Source organism: Tursiops truncatus, chromosome 9 (assembly GCF_011762595.2).
Source record: "Tursiops truncatus isolate mTurTru1 chromosome 9, mTurTru1.mat.Y, whole genome shotgun sequence".
Classification (NCBI taxonomy): Eukaryota; Metazoa; Chordata; class Mammalia; order Artiodactyla; family Delphinidae; genus Tursiops; species Tursiops truncatus.
Genome location: NC_047042.1, coordinates 97,732,336 through 97,748,027, shown reverse-complemented (window position 1 = coordinate 97,748,027; position 15,692 = coordinate 97,732,336). Strand labels below are relative to the sequence as shown.

Here is a 15,692-nt window from a genome sequence, read left to right as displayed (position 1 = left end):
TCCTGTTTTATACACGAGGAAACAGAATGCACAAGATGTTAAGTAACTTGCCAAAGTCATACTGTTTGTAAGTGACAGAGTAAGAATGCAAACCCACGTGTGTGACCGCAAAGGCTGTTCTTAACTGCAATCCTTATGTATCAGTCAGGATGGGCTAGGTTGTGACACAGTAACAAATAGCCCTATAGTCTTGGTAGCTCAAGAAAGCAAAGGGTTTTTCCTTTCTGATGCTATAGATTTGTCATAAGTTGACAGGGTTCTCTGTCCACTGTGGTCACCGAGGGATCCAGTTTGATGGAGTAACCACTGTCTTGAGGTTTGTCGATCACCCTATCAAAGGGACAGAAGGACCCCGGAGGGTCTTGCACCAGCAATTAAATGTTCTAGCCCAGAAACTGCACATGTCTTTTCTACGCATCACTTTTCTGGCTGGAAATACTCAGTGAGCAGTGTAATGTCTACCAGAGTATATACCACCTCACCCATGAATGAACACAGTGGTATGTCATCTCCTGCTGTGTGAGGAGACTTTGCCAAAGTTCTGGAAAGTTTTGGAAAACCCTAGAATAAGGATTTCTTAACAACAGATCATAAGATTCACGCTTTAGATTATAATGGAAATCACACAGTGGCTCCCAAAACGTCTATCTTCTATCACAGTTGCTTTGATAGTCATAGTTTGGAAAAAAGCTCTGGGACCCATATGACTTACAAACGATATTAAATTCAGACGAATCCGCATTCGCCTCTAATTCTACCACCCCAGATGCTGCCACTGACAAATAGCTCTGGTCAGTAAAGCAATGATCACTCTGCATGAGTTAGTATTCAACTTCTTCCCAAGTACAGCTTCTCAAACTCATACAGAGGAAGTAATACCTTTTTCCTATAGAAAAGTTATTAATTAATACCTTTACTTAATAGGTAATTAATTAAGGTAAGGTATTTTCTGCAGGTCTACTTTATTATGATTTTGTATTACTATGCTGCACGGCCAAAACACAAATAGTTATTTTGAAAAAAATAAAAAGAGGGCTCAGATTTTACTTTCTAAAAAGAAAAGTAAAACGAGGACTGCCATCCTGAACACAGAGGCTATCTGTTTAATAACACAGAACGTACAGTGACATGACGAGCAGCAGATATTGACATTCTTCTAAATTCTTGTCTATAATACACCCATAATGGTGCATGACCTCAAGGAAACCTAAATATAATTATCCTTTTAGTTCTCACACGGAACAGAACCTTCTCAGCTTTAATATTGCATCTTCCACCTTTTAAAAAACAATTTATTTAAAACATATGTCCTGATATAAAGTTATCAGTCATAATTCTAGTTATTATCCTAAAATGTTATAAGTCACAGAAATATCCAAGTGTCCTGCTAATTGCATTGTACTCCAATTTTTAACCATGCTATTTTAAGTTTTGTCCTCTACAGACAATCATTACTTTAGGCCGATGTTTTTACAAAATGAAGATTTTCAAGAAGACTCATGAAAAGAACTTTTTTTAAAAAACAAATGTAAGTTTCTGATAGCCTTTAGGTAATACCACTGAATTGGGTAACAAATGACAAAACTCTAATGGAAAACCGGATTACTTCATCCAGATCAACAGGAATTAATTACATGGGACTGAATGAACTGATGAGTATGGTTTATAACTTTATGACATTTTGGAAAATATACTAGCTTTAATTTCCACTTAAAAAAATCATAATCTTACGGTTTCAGGGGTTTTTAGGCTATATGTAATCTGGTCTCACTCAATCCAGAAAACTCCTCAAAGTACAGGACAAATTTCCATTTAGCTTTTGTTAAATACTCTTAATCTTGGAAAGTCCACTACCTCAAAATAGTGGCCACTCATTTTTGAATAGCTGAGCTATTAGGAAGTTCTTTCTAATACGAAACTGAAATTTTCCTCTCACTGGGCTACTTCGGTCCCACTGAGTAAGCCTCTACAAAGCCTTACCCTTCCTTCATGGAGCAGTTGTCAAATACTGAAAACGGATTCTTTCACTTCTCTTAAATCATATCTTTTTATTGGTATAAATATCTTCAGGTCTTTTGATTTTTCCTTTAGGGGTCCTTTATCTATCTGGTCTTCTTAGAAGATTAATATACATCTTACAATGAGGTGCCTAGGATCGGCCATGACACCCCAGCTGAGGTCTGACTGTACTTCCTTGCTATGGACACAGTTCCCTTATTAAGGTAGTTCAGTACTGAATTTATTTAAAAAATCAGTCACCACATAATGTTGGCTCATATCAAACTGTCCATAAAACCAACACCCTGAGTCTTTTTCTGTGATACCAGGAGTCTTCCATCTTCTACTTATGTGCTTTTTTTTTCTTTTGCTCTAAGTGCAGGAATTAAGTTTATATCATTATATTCCACCTTATTATTTTTATCCTATCTTTCTAGCCTGTCAAGATGCTTTTGAAGTGCTTTTTATCATCCAGCTTATTAAACCATCCCTCTCAGCTTTGTGTCATTTGCAAACTTAATGAACATTCTATTTGTAATAGAATGTTTTTTTTTTGCGGTACGCGGGCCTCTCACTGTTGTGGCCTCTCCCGTTGCGGAACACAGGTTCCGGACGTGCAGGCTCAGCGGCCATGGCTTACGGGCCCAGCTGCTCTGCAGCATGTGGGACCTTCCCAGACCGGGGCACGAACCCATGTCCCCTGCATCGGCAGGCGGCCTCTCAACCACTGCGCCACCAGGGAAGCCCCTATTTGTGTCTTTATCCAAGGCATTGATAAAAATGTTGGAAAAACGTGAGTAATACAGAAGACCTGCTTCAGGCTTCCAATTGACTTAAAGATTCCCTTGAAAGATTATTAAATCTGTTGCTGAAAATCAGACATATAAAGTCTATGACATCACTCAGCTAGTAAATGATGGACATAACTAGGTCTGGTGATATCTCTACTTTGTGAAGCTTTGCTCACTGCTAGGGATCCTGACTTCCTTCTTGGCTTGGAGGATTCAGAAACGTGGCAACTCATTCCAAAATTCTGATGTTGGTTGACAGTGATCACCATTTTATTTCTAGAATATATTTCCTCTGTTCCCTTTAGAAGTCACACTTGTCGTTGACTAGGCACCCTTCTTTCATTCTTTTGATGTGTCCTTTTTCAAGCGGTGCTCATCAAAGAGCTCCATGTGGAGGCCTATTATTTATTTAGATCCACCTCCTTTTCCTTCTTTTATGCGATCAGTTTCTGATTAGCAGCCGACTCAGCTAACCAACATCCTGGGGGCATGGATCGCTAGGGGTTGTCAAAACCTTACTGGTTTATACTAGATATCCTTTTGAAGTTCAATCCGTCTTTCCAGGTGGATATGTACAGAGCTGGTGAGTGCATATTGGTTGTTTCTCACTGAAGTGTATGTCAGTTTCAGAGGGAAATTTTAAAGGGCTTCTCATCAGTCCTGCTCCTACTAAATGACCAAGCTTTTAAGGAACATTGGCTGGAGGAGGTGGCCAGTAATCAGCCTCGCCAGACACCCACGTGTCTTTTGTGGTCCTCATGTGTGACTCCTTTGACTGTATTAACAGAATTTATCTCCAGAGTATCAGATCTCTTCCTTGCTTCTTCATCCTTCGAAAGACGCGGGTGTTATCAGGAAGCAATGCCTAGCTCTTGGTGTCACACATCTGTTTCAAATGCCACCTCTACTAATGACTAGGAGGGACATTAAGTCCGTGGTTCTCAGTTGGTGGTGAATCTGCCCTTGGGGAGAACAGTTGGCAACATCTAGAGACAGCTGTGATTGTCACAACTTGGGTTGCTACTTGTATCCAGTTGGTAGAGGGCGGGGGTGGGGCACTGCTAAACACCCTACAATGCACAAGTCAACCACTACAACAAAGGATGATGTATCTGACCCCAAACTGCAGTATTGCTGCTGTTGGGAAACCTGCTTTAAGAAAATAACCCTTCTGAGCCTTGGGTCCGTTTCCTGTACAGTGAGGGTAACAGTGGTCCAGGGCAGTGTCGTGAGAATTATAGGCAACACTGTACTTAGAACACACACCATAACGACTGGCACAGAGCCAGCATCAAAAAACGGTAATTATTTTCTTAATTATTACCAGGCATTACATTGGTTACTCCTTAAGATGTTATTAGCTTAATACTAAAAAGGTAGTTCATTTACTCCACAAATATTTTTTTGAGCACTTTCTATACGCTAGGCACTGATCTGGCTGATGCAAATAGATTAGTTAAAAGGAAAACAAGAAAACACACTCCAACTTCAGGAAGCTAACAGCCTGCAAGTAGGCACTGTGTTCCCATTTTGTAACTGAGAGAACCCAGGCCCTGCGAGGTTCAAGTAATGTACCCAAGGGTTCAACACTGATAAGGGGCAGAGCCTGGATTCAAACACCACCAGCTGCTACAGACTGAGGTGTCTGTAATTTGTGTCTCCCCAAATTAATATGTTGAAATCTTAACCCCCAATGTGATGACATCAGGGGATGGATCTGGGATTAGATCATGAGGGTGGAGCCCTCTCGAATGAGATTAGTGCCCCTCTAAGAAGAAACAGGAGACAGCTTGCTTCTCTCCATGTCACGTGAGGATACAATGAGAAAACGGCTGTCTGCAAACTAGGAAGTGGGCCCTCACCAGACACCCGATCTGCTGGTACCTTGATCTCGAACTTCCCAGCTTTCAGAACTGTGAGAAATAAACGTCTGTTGCTTAAGCCACCTAGTCTGAGCTGACTAAGACACCAGCTTTGCCTGATTCCAAAGCCTACATGCTTTCTACTCCACTATTATCAGACGCCTGCTTTTAGGAAAACCAGATTGCAAGGTGTGTGAGAATGGCAGATCTCACTTCGGTGCTGATTTTTATTTATTGTCTTAGCATCATCATCCACATACCCTCTAATTCTGCAGGATATGCTTTTTGTTCCTTTTCCCTTCTACTCTTCATTAATTTAACAAATGTTTATGGAGCACTTGCTCCTTGTTAGGATACAGCAGAGCTAAGACACACTGCCTTCGTCTGCAGAGAGCTCCGGGGCTGGTGTGGACGACAGTCCGTCTCAGCAAGTCTCGTGTGGGACCTGCAGCATCACCTTGACTTACCCTCAGGTGCATGAGGCCATGAGGCCACCTCCATGTCGGGGCTGCGGATGTCCTTACAGGTATCTGTGCTTATTTATGTACCTCATCACATGCACAGTTAGCTTATCTGCACAGCAAAATTTTCCTTTGGTGAACAGAAAACTCTGGGTGTGACATTCATACATCTGAAGTTCATGTTATGCTTTTAGCTTGACACAGATTTCTAGCACAGTAGATACTTAGTTATCATAGAGGATTTGCCTTTACAATGTTATTTGTTCATGATCCTGAGGGTCCACGCCTCATTGCACACTGTAATTTTGCTGAAGAACCAATTTAATCACCTGACGTGAAATGCTGGTGAACAAGAGGGTGTTACTCATAGTGAGGGAGCCTGGCAATCACCCAACATTCCTGTCAAACTAAAGAAATAAAGTCCATTGTTTCAAGTATGTTCACGGTGGATGTTACTTTAGGAATATCATAGTGCGGTGTCTTTAGGAATATCAGTGTACAGTGTAGGGTTTGTTTTGATGGAATCATTACAACCCTGAAGGAACACTCAGAATTTCCAATTATTCTTCGGTGCACTGTGGAATGCACGTGGCGGCATCTGGGCACTCAGCAACATCTCGGGTCCATGCCCTGTGGATGCCGAAGCCTCTGTCCCACTAAAATGCTGGCGTGTGTAAACAAATGATAATGGCATCACTTGACTCTCAGCTGCATTCCTTCTGGACCTTGGCCCTTAATGACAAGTTCTTTTGATCCGTTTAACCAGGGACTCTCATCAGAGAGACGCAGCTTCAAAACGCTACTCTACCACATACTAGCTGAGTAACTTTGGCATACTGACCATGCTCAGCTTTAGTTTCCTCCTCTGTAAAATGAGGGTAATAATCATAGGTCTTGCTTAATGGATTGTTGTGACATTAAGTTGTCACATTTACACACATAAGACTTTTAGCACAATGCCTAAAACCGCAGGTGACCTGTGAGTCTGGGCGCTCTTTCCTTCTCCACTTCCACCCCACCGACTGAGCTACTGCCCCTCCTTCCTGCCTTTGTGGTGAGGATGCCGCCCTTTCCCGTGGGGCCTTACCTACAACTGTTTGCCCCCTGTCTTGCCTGGTGTCTTCCTGGTTCTAAGTCCTGGAATACTTTTCACTCTTGGCCACTCTCTGACATGGGATGTAGGCCTTATCCCTCAACTGGTCAACCTCTGCTACCCAAATCTCCTTCTTCTGCCTTCCTCTTTCATTCCTGAGTCAACCATCGCAGAGGTTACAGCACAGTAGTCAGGAACAGAGACCCCGGTATCTGACTGCCCGGGTCCAAGTTTTGATTCCACCACTTAAATTGGTGGCCTTGGGTCTGTTATTTAACCTCTTGGTGCCTCCGTTTTTTCATCTGTAAAATGGAGATGATCACATTGACTATCTCATGGAATTGCTAGGAAGAGTAAATGAGTTCATGTATCTGAAGTGCTTAAAATGGAGCTTGGCCCATACAAAGTCCTATATAAGTGCCTTATTGTTACTTACTATTATAGGTTGGGTCCCCTGTTCCCTTCATTATCTGCCAGCTCCTCCCACCCCCATCTTTTAAAATGAGTGCTTTTAACGATTAATAACATTCTGATCACAAATTCACCTCCTCCTTGGCCAGCACATTACCCACCATCTGACTATTTCCACTTTGGGTTCACAATATACGTCCTCTTAGAAAAAAAAATTCATTGGCTTTACATTAATCATTTTAAAATGCTTAGCCAATCACATCTCTATGTAATCTAGATAGCACGAATGTGTAGTAAAGAGAAGGGCCAGGGTGGCTCTTAAAGGAACAGATCCCAGATCAAGAAGCCAGGAGCAGACACTCGGCTTCATACGTGTTTCAGTCTGTCACACACCACAGAACATGGGTTTCATCACCATCACTGACTTAGAGGCCTCCACCACCAATCACAATGTATTTTAAAGGCGAACTAGTAGCTTCAGAAAATTAGGTGAGCAATTTACCCCCAATTCTTACCTATAACTTTTCCTAGAAAGAGCGACTTGGGAGAATTGAACAGAGTGTCAGACGAACTTGGCAGGTGGTAACTCACAGAAGGATAATGGTCCAGCTGCAGGAAGAAAAAGAGAGACACGTTTAGAAGAATGTCATCATCCTGCACCAGACTCAGATCTCCCGGGGGGGATGACATCATTCTTTGAACCTCAGTTTCTGGATCTTATTTCATCACTGCTGACTCTGAAATACCAGCCTGAGAAAATGGGAAGTCCATCCCTTCCTTTGCTGGGGTTATTGGAAAACAAATTGAGCTTTGGTAAGTGAAGACCCTTTACGAATTGTTCTCCAGCTTCTGCACATCTTCTGTGGATAATTTACCTGCTGGATTAAGATCCTTGCTCATTTTAACAAAGTGAAACCTGCTTGATCCAATCCCTAGTATCGACCTCTGAGATAGAAAATGCTACATCTATAGCGATGGACTTTCTTTAGGATCGTCTTACTGTACTGTTTTCTTCACCGTTTGGGTCTCTCAACTTGCACACAAATATTGATCTTCAGAATACATATATGTTCAAATATGAATATGAATATATTCACATATATGGATATGTAATTCAAATGCTGAGATTCAGGTTCATAGTTTTCTTGCTTATCAAAATGAGGGTGATTTCTCCTTCCTGCCACAGGGCAGGGACATCAGAGCCTGGAGGGGACAAAGACACCTTTGCTCTAGCAGAGCTGTCTTTTCAGAGTGGAGCTGAGTTGGTAGCAGAGGGAGGAAAAAATGAAGCAGATGGGACTAGCTTACAGGTAATGCCTGTTGTAGCAATGCACATTTCTGATTACACTTCCCACGTAAAAGTGCAAGTGGTGGTGTCCCAGAATCACAGAGCTTCTCTTGTCCTTTGTGTCCCTAAGTGGCTTTTCTTGCCTTAGCTGAATTTTTACAACCCAAACATTGTGGTTGTGTTTCCCCAACTGTGAGCTCCTAGAACTTTCTGTGCTTCTGTGTACCCACATGTGAAAAGCCTCTCTTGTAACCTTTCGTTTTTCTGAAATGAGTTTAATACCTGCTCAGGTGAGCATAAGGCAAGGTGTGGGTCAGAAGGAAACACTGCATCCCTATCTGGCAGGGCCTTCCCGAGGGAACTGCACCAGGAAGCTACTTGCTGAAGGCAGTAGCACAGACTCCAGAAACTAGATCCACTCCCGGGTCTTGGCTCCTGACGGGCCAAGATGGGCAAAGCTGCAGGAAGGAGACCTGCTTCCGGGAAGGAGAGGGTGGCTGGAAGTGCGCGGGGAGGGAGCTAAACTCACTTGTCAAGAGGAGAATGAGTTACTTTGAGGAACGATGGCTAATTATTAATGACCGCCTACACCGGAATTTTGAGACTGTTTACTAGAAACCTCGAGGTTATTGTTACTCAAGGTTAACAGTCAAAGAATCATCATGTCTCAGGAATTTTGGTAGTTTTGACCTGCAGAATGGGTACTGTAAGTTTTTTTGTGCGTGGGTATCTGGTAGTACTGCGATAAAAGTCCAAAACACATGATTAAAGCATTCAGCGGCGTGTTCGACTATAATTTTGAAAAGCTTTCTACAATTTCAAGTGCATCGTTAACAAAACACTTATTCTGGCCAGAGAATCTTAAACATTTTACTACTATATTGTATTTTCTCTGGAGCAAAGGCAACTATTTCTGCTGCTAAATATTAACTAGCTGCTTTGGCGCCATCTGGTGGCACACATGCATAACTGCTGCGGTCCCTCCATCCACTTCTACTGCCTGTTGTCAAAAGGCTTCCGGAAAGTGCCGATATATCAATAATTAGTAAGCTACCTTACTATGCTTCAGTGATGATCTCCCCCTAAATACTTCTCACTTAATCTATTTTGTTAAATAACTTAAAAATGGATACAAAGTATATTCATTATAGAGAAAATAATAGATTTGCAGACAAAAATTTAATGTTAATTTTTTGTCTATTCTTTTGATTTTTTTCAAAAATTGGATGGAAGCCAACTACACATATTGTTTTGCATTTGCATTTACTTTTCATTACTTAACAATGTAATAGGAGACTCTTTCTGTGTCAATACACATACAACTAAATCATCCCTTGCAATGAATGATGGGTATTCCATTTTATGGATATATGGTACCCAATTTTTAAAAAATATCAAATTTCTCTGCTTAGACTTTTAGATTTCTTGTATCTTTGGGCCTAGGACAGTGCTGAGCACATAGCAGCTCCTCAATAAAAATGTGCTGACAACTCTTCCAGCAGCGGACACAGGTGAAATCAGTGCTCAGAGGTGGCCTGATTCACACAACAGAATCACCCTTCTTTTCCTGAACTGTTTCTAGGGACCCAGACGGGACAGAGTTGGCTTTTGGGCACATTTTGTATTATCTTTACTGAGCTCATGTAAAATAACGTTCCTAGTTTGTCTCCATAGGGTTACTTTCAGCTCTTCTCTTTCCTTCATATATGCAGTTGGTGACTTGAACCAAAAGCTAAAATTTACATTTATTTATACTAAATTTATTTCTTTTGTTTTGAAGCATAATAACAGCCTACTCAAAAGTTTTTGAATCTTGATTTTGTCATCAGTGATTCTGCCTGGTTTTGATTTATCTATAAATATCACAAACATGCCAAGTCTTCATTCGTTAATGAAGTCATTAATGAAAAAACGCTGGACAGGAATCTAAGTGGGCAATGATCTATAATTCTAATATGAATTACTTGTCCAGTTAGGAAAATCTTTTGGAACAACTGACATAGAAAATATGACAAGTGCTGAAGGTACACAGGAAGGCTTTTAACGTTCACAAAGATCAAACTCTCGCGTCTGCGGTAATTCTGTACTAAAAGAGGAAAGCAGGAGAGCTACGAGGAAAGAAGAGTCTGGCTGACTTTTTCCTTCTCTCTCTCTCACACTCCCCCCTGCCTTGTGCTGAGGAGGAGGGAGGCAGGTGGGGTTGCGGGAACAGGGGGAGGTGGAGTGGAGGGCACGGCAGGAAAGGCAAGAGCAGCTCGGGGGCCTTGAAGACGTGGCTCCGTGAAGGACCCCGGACTCTCTGGGGTGACGAGCCACGGGATGCGGGCGCCCTCTAGAGGCTGAAAAAGGCAAGGACCTAGATTCTCCCCTCACCGCCTGGGGTGCGGGGGGAACCAGCCCTGCCAGCACCTGAGCACCAGCTCAGTGATACTAATTTTGGATGTCTGGCCTCCCGACCCATAAGATAATAAATTGGCGTTACCCTAAACTTGTGGTAAGTTGTTACAGCAGCAGTAGAAAACTAATAGAGGAAATTTAAAAAAAAAAAGAGCCGTGCCACCAAATCCACGGCTGAACATCACCTTCTCCCAGCTCGGTTCTCAAATAATAGCTCCAGTCCTGTTTCACTCTTCCTGCCTCCCGGACGAAGGCTGCAAAGCTGCCCGATTCCGGAATTGCCCTCGCTTTTTAGAGCACCCAATCCTGCTTTCTGGAGTCCTCCCAACACAAGCCCCATCCTCTTCCCATCTCTCGCCCAGTGACATCCCCATCATGGTTCCTGGTATGTGACTCTCTTTGTACCAGTAATCCGTTCATTGCCTCCTTCAGTATCTGCTCTACGATAAACACGAATTCCCTTAATCTCCTGTAAAATGAGCAGGATATTAAACTTTCTCAGCCCTGGAGGGAAGAAGGGGCTCCTGGAAATTTCCAGTGCTTGCTTGGGGGCGGGGAGGTAGTGGAGGTTCGGCCTAGGGTGTGAGGTCTGCCCAAGCCACAGGCCCAGAGCAGGATGCCTCCGTGAGCCTACGGCCTGGTGACCCTCCGTCTCCCCTGGAAACGAGAGCCCCTGTGCAGCCCTGCATGGCCTGCATGCTCTGAAGCCCCCTGCCCCCAGATCCCCAGCCCCACCCACACACACGCTGGGTCCCTGCTTCCCCACCTGCACTCCAGACAGTGGCCTTGTGCTGGCCCAGAAACCCCAGACCAGTTCCAGCCCCGCCAAACCAGAACTTCTCTGCTCTCTGTGGCGGGCCACGGCTTTTCCCACGACGTCTGGAGCCCCCATGCTGGTCCTTCTGTGGGTCTCCTCCCTCAGCCCTGATGCTTCTAGCAAACTCTACAGGGCTTTCCTTACATCTTGGAGGTTTCCTTTATTGCAGTTAATTTTTGTATCAGGAGCCTAGTGAGTTCTAAGCAGTTTCTATCGACTCCTGTTCTTAATGGTTGTTTCATTCTTTTAATGGTTATACTCTCCCCGCTTCCTTCCTGTCTCAGAAGCAATGCCTTCCCAAGGCTCTTCCTCTGCTTCTGTACATTTTAGACTCTTTGCATTTGATTTCCTAGAAGCCAGTGCTCAAATGAGAATTTCTTCAGTCAGGGTGTCAAAAAATCAAAGAAGTTGTGTAGCAAGTCCAGGCTGCAGTGCAAGCTTCCTGTCACTTAGACCTTAAGCACAGAGTATCCCATGGTATCCTGCATGTCTCTGATTATCACTTTTAAAAGTGTAAAGATGGGAGGGACCTTCAAGATGGCAGAGGAGTAAGACGTGGAGATCACCTTCCTCCCCACAGATACATCAGAAATACATCTACATGTGGAACAACTCCTACAGAACACCTACTGAACGCTGGCAGAAGACCTTAGACTTCCCAAAAGGCAAGAAATTCCCCACGTACCTGGGCAGGGCAAAAGAAAAAAGAAAAAATAGAGACAAAAGAATATGGATGGGACCTGCACTTCTGGGAGGGAGCTGTGAAGGAGGAAAAGCTTCCACACACTAGGAAGCCCCTTCACGGGCGGAGACTGCGGGTGATGGAGGGGGAAACCTTCAGAGCCACAGAGGAGAGCGCAGCAACAAGGGTGCGGAGGGCAAAGCGGAGAGATTCCCGCACAGAGGATCAGTGCCGACCAGCACTCACCAGCCCGAGAGGCTTGTCTGTTCCCCCGCCGGGACAGGCAGGGGCTAGGAGCTGAGGTTCTGGCTTCAGTCGGATCCCAGGGAGAGGACTGGGGTTGGCTGCGTCAACACAGCTTGAAGGGGGCTAGTGCGCCACAGCTAGCCGGGAGGGAGTCCAGGAAAAGGTCTGGAGCTGCCGAAGAGGCAAGAGACTTTTTCTTGCCTCTTTGTTTCCTGGTGCGCGAGGAGAGGGGATTAAGAGCGCCGCTTAAAGGAGCTCCAGAGACAGGCGCGAGCCGCGGCTAAAAGCGCGGACCCCAGAGACGGGCGGGAGACGCTAAGGCTGCTGCTGCCGCCACCAAGAAGCCTGTGTGCGAGCACAGGTCACTGTCCACACCCCCCTCCCGGAAGCCTGTGCAGCCCGCCACTGCCAGGGTCCCGGGATCCAGGGACAACTTCCCCAGGAGAACGCACGGCGCACCTCAGGCTGGTGCAATGTCATGCTGGCCTCTGCCGCCGCAGGCTCGCCCTGCATCCATACCCCTCCCTCCCCTCGGCCTGAGTGAGCCAGAGCCCCCTAATCAACTGCTCCTTTAACCCCGTCCTGTCTGAGTGAAGAACAGACGCCCTCTGGCGACCTACACGCAGAGGCGGGGCCAAATCCAAAGCTGAACCCCAGGAGCTGTGCGAACAAAGAAGAGAAAGGGAAATCTCTCCCAGCAGCCTCAGGAGCAGCGGATTAAATCTCCACGATCAACTTGATGTACCTGCATCTGTGGAACACCTGAATAGACAACGAATCATCCCAAAATCGAGGAGGTGGACTTTGGGAGCAACTGTAGACTTGGGGTTTGCTTTCTGCATCTAATTTGTTTCTGGTTTTATATTTATCTTAGTTTAGTATTTAGAGCTTATTATCATTGGTAGATTTGATTATTGATGTGGTTGCTCTCTTCCTTTTTTTATACATATATGAATATTTTTCCCTTTTCCTCTTTTTCTGAGTGTGTATGTGTAAGCTTCTTTGTGTGATTTTGTCTGTATAGCTTTGTTTTTACCATTTGTACTAGGGTTCTGTCTTTTTTTTAGTATAGTTTTAAGTGCTTGTTATCATTGGTGGATTTGTTTTTTGGTTTGGTTGCTCTCTTCTTTCTTTCTTTTTAAATTACTTTTTATTTTAAGTAATTTAAAAAATTTTTCTATTTTTATAACTTTAATTTCTTCCTTCCTTCTTTCCTTTCTTTCTATCTTTCTTTCTTTCCTTCTTTTCCTCCCTTTTCTTCTGAGCCGTGTGGCTGACAGGGTCTTGGTGCTCCGCCTGGGTGTCAGGGCTGAGCCTCTGAGGTGGGAGAGCCAAGTACAGGACATTGGTTCACCAGACACCTCCCAGCTCCATGTAATAACAAATGGCGAAAGCTCTCCCAGAGATCTCCATCTTAATGCTAAGACTCAGCTCCACTCAATGACCAGCAAGCTCCAGTGCTGAACACCCCATGCCAAACAACTAGGAAGACAGGAACACAACCCCACCCATTAGCAGAGAGGCTGCCTAAAATCATAGTAAGGTCACAGACACCCCAAAACACCACAAGACGCAGTCCTGCCCACCAGAAAGACAAGATCCAGCCTCATCCACCAGAACACAGGCACCAGTCCCCTCCACCAGGAAGCCTACACAACCCACTGAACCAACCGTACCCACTGGGGGCAGAAACCAAAAACAATGGGAACTATGAACCTGCAGCCTGCAAAAAGAAGACCCCAAACACAGTAAGTTAAGCAAAATGAGAAGACAGAGAAACACACAGCAGATGAAGGAGCAAGGTAAAAACCCACCAGACAAAACAAATGAAGAGGAAATAGGCAGATTACCTGAAAAAGATTTCAGAGTAATGATAGTAAAGATGATCCAAAATCTTGGAAATAGAATGGAGAAAATACAGGAAACGTTTAACAAGGACCTAGAAGAACTAAAGAGAAAATAAACAATGATGAACAACACAATAAATGAAATTAAAAATTCTCTAGAAGGAATCAATAGAAGAATAAGAGAGGCAGAAGAACGGATAAGTGACCTGGAAGATAAAATAGTGGAAATAACTACCACAGAGCAGAATAAAGAAAAAAGAATGAAAAGCATTGAGGACAGTCCCAGAGACCTCTGGGACAACATTAAATGCACCAACATTCGAATTATAGGGGTCCCAGAAGAAGATGAGAAAAAGAAAAGGACTGGGAAAATATTTGAAGAGATTATAGTTGAAAACTTCCCTAATATGGGCAAGGAAATAGTCAGTCAAGTCCAGGAAGTGCAGAGAGTCCCATACAGGATAAATCCAAGGAGAAACACACCAAGACACATATTAATCAAACCATCAAAAATTAACTACAAAGAAAAGATATTAAAAGCAGCGAAGGAAACGCAACAAATAACATACAAGGGAATCCCCATAAGGTTAACAGCTGATCTTGTAGCAGAAACTCTACAAGCCAGAAGGGAGTGTGAGGACATATTTAAAGTGATGAGAGGGAAAAACCTACAACCAAAATTACTCTGCCCAGCAAGGATCTCATTCAGATTCGACAGAGAAATTAAAACCTTAACAGACAAGCAAAAGCTAAGAGAATTCAGCACCACCAAACCAGCTTTACAGCAAATGCTAAAGGAACTTCTCTAGGCAGGAAACACAAGAGAAGAAAAAGACCTACAATAACAAACAGAAAACAATTAAGAAAATGGTAATAGGAACATACATATCAATAACTACCTTAAATGTAAATGGATTAAATGCTCCAACCAAAAGACATAGACTGGCTGATGGATACAAAAACAAGACCCATATATATATGTATGCTGTCTACAAGAGACCCACTTCAGACCTAGGGACACATACAGACTGAAAGTGAGGGGATGGAAAAAGATATTCCATGCAAATGGAAGTCAAAAGAAAGCTGGAGTAGCAATTCTCATATCAGACAAAATAGACTTTAAAATAAAGACTATTACAAGAGACAAAGAAGGACACTACATAACAATCAAGGGATCAATCCAAGAAGAAGTATAACAATTGTAAATATTTATGAACCCATATAGGAGCACCTCAATACATAAGGCAAATGCTAACAGCCATAAAAGGGGAAATCAACATAACACAAGAATAGTAGGGGACTTTAACACCCCACTTTCACCAATGGACAGATCATCCAAAATGAAAATAAATAATGAAACACAAGCTTTAAATGACACATTAAACAAGATGGACTTAATTGATATTTATAGGACGTTCCATCCAAAAACAACAGAATACACTTTCTTCTCAAGTGCTCATGAAACATTCTCAAGGATGGATCATATCTTGGGTCACAAATCAAGCCTTGGTTAATTTGAGAAAATTGAAATCGTATCACGTATCTTTTCCAACCACAACGCTACAAGACTAGATATCGATTACAGGAAAAAAACTGTAAAGAATACAAACAAAAGGAAGCTAAACAATACACTACTAAATAACCAAGAGATCACTGAAGAAATCAAAGAGGATATCAAAATATACCTAGAAACAAATGACAATGAAAACACGATGACCCAAAACCTATGGGATGCAGCAAAAGCAGTTCTAAGAGGGAAGTTTATAGCAATACAATCCTACCTCAAGAAACAAGAAACA

General features: G+C 43.2%; 1 protein-coding gene across 1 annotated transcript in view; it reads right to left on the bottom strand.

The window, feature by feature from the left end:
• Positions 1-15,692, bottom strand: part of CNTNAP2 (contactin associated protein 2) — a 982,287-nt gene that overhangs the window by 123,660 nt on the left and 842,935 nt on the right. Inside the window, exon 15 of the mRNA XM_073809473.1 lies at positions 7,132-7,225. Within this exon, the coding sequence (XP_073665574.1) occupies positions 7,132-7,225 (94 nt within the window). The remainder of the gene's footprint in view (positions 1-7,131; positions 7,226-15,692) is intronic.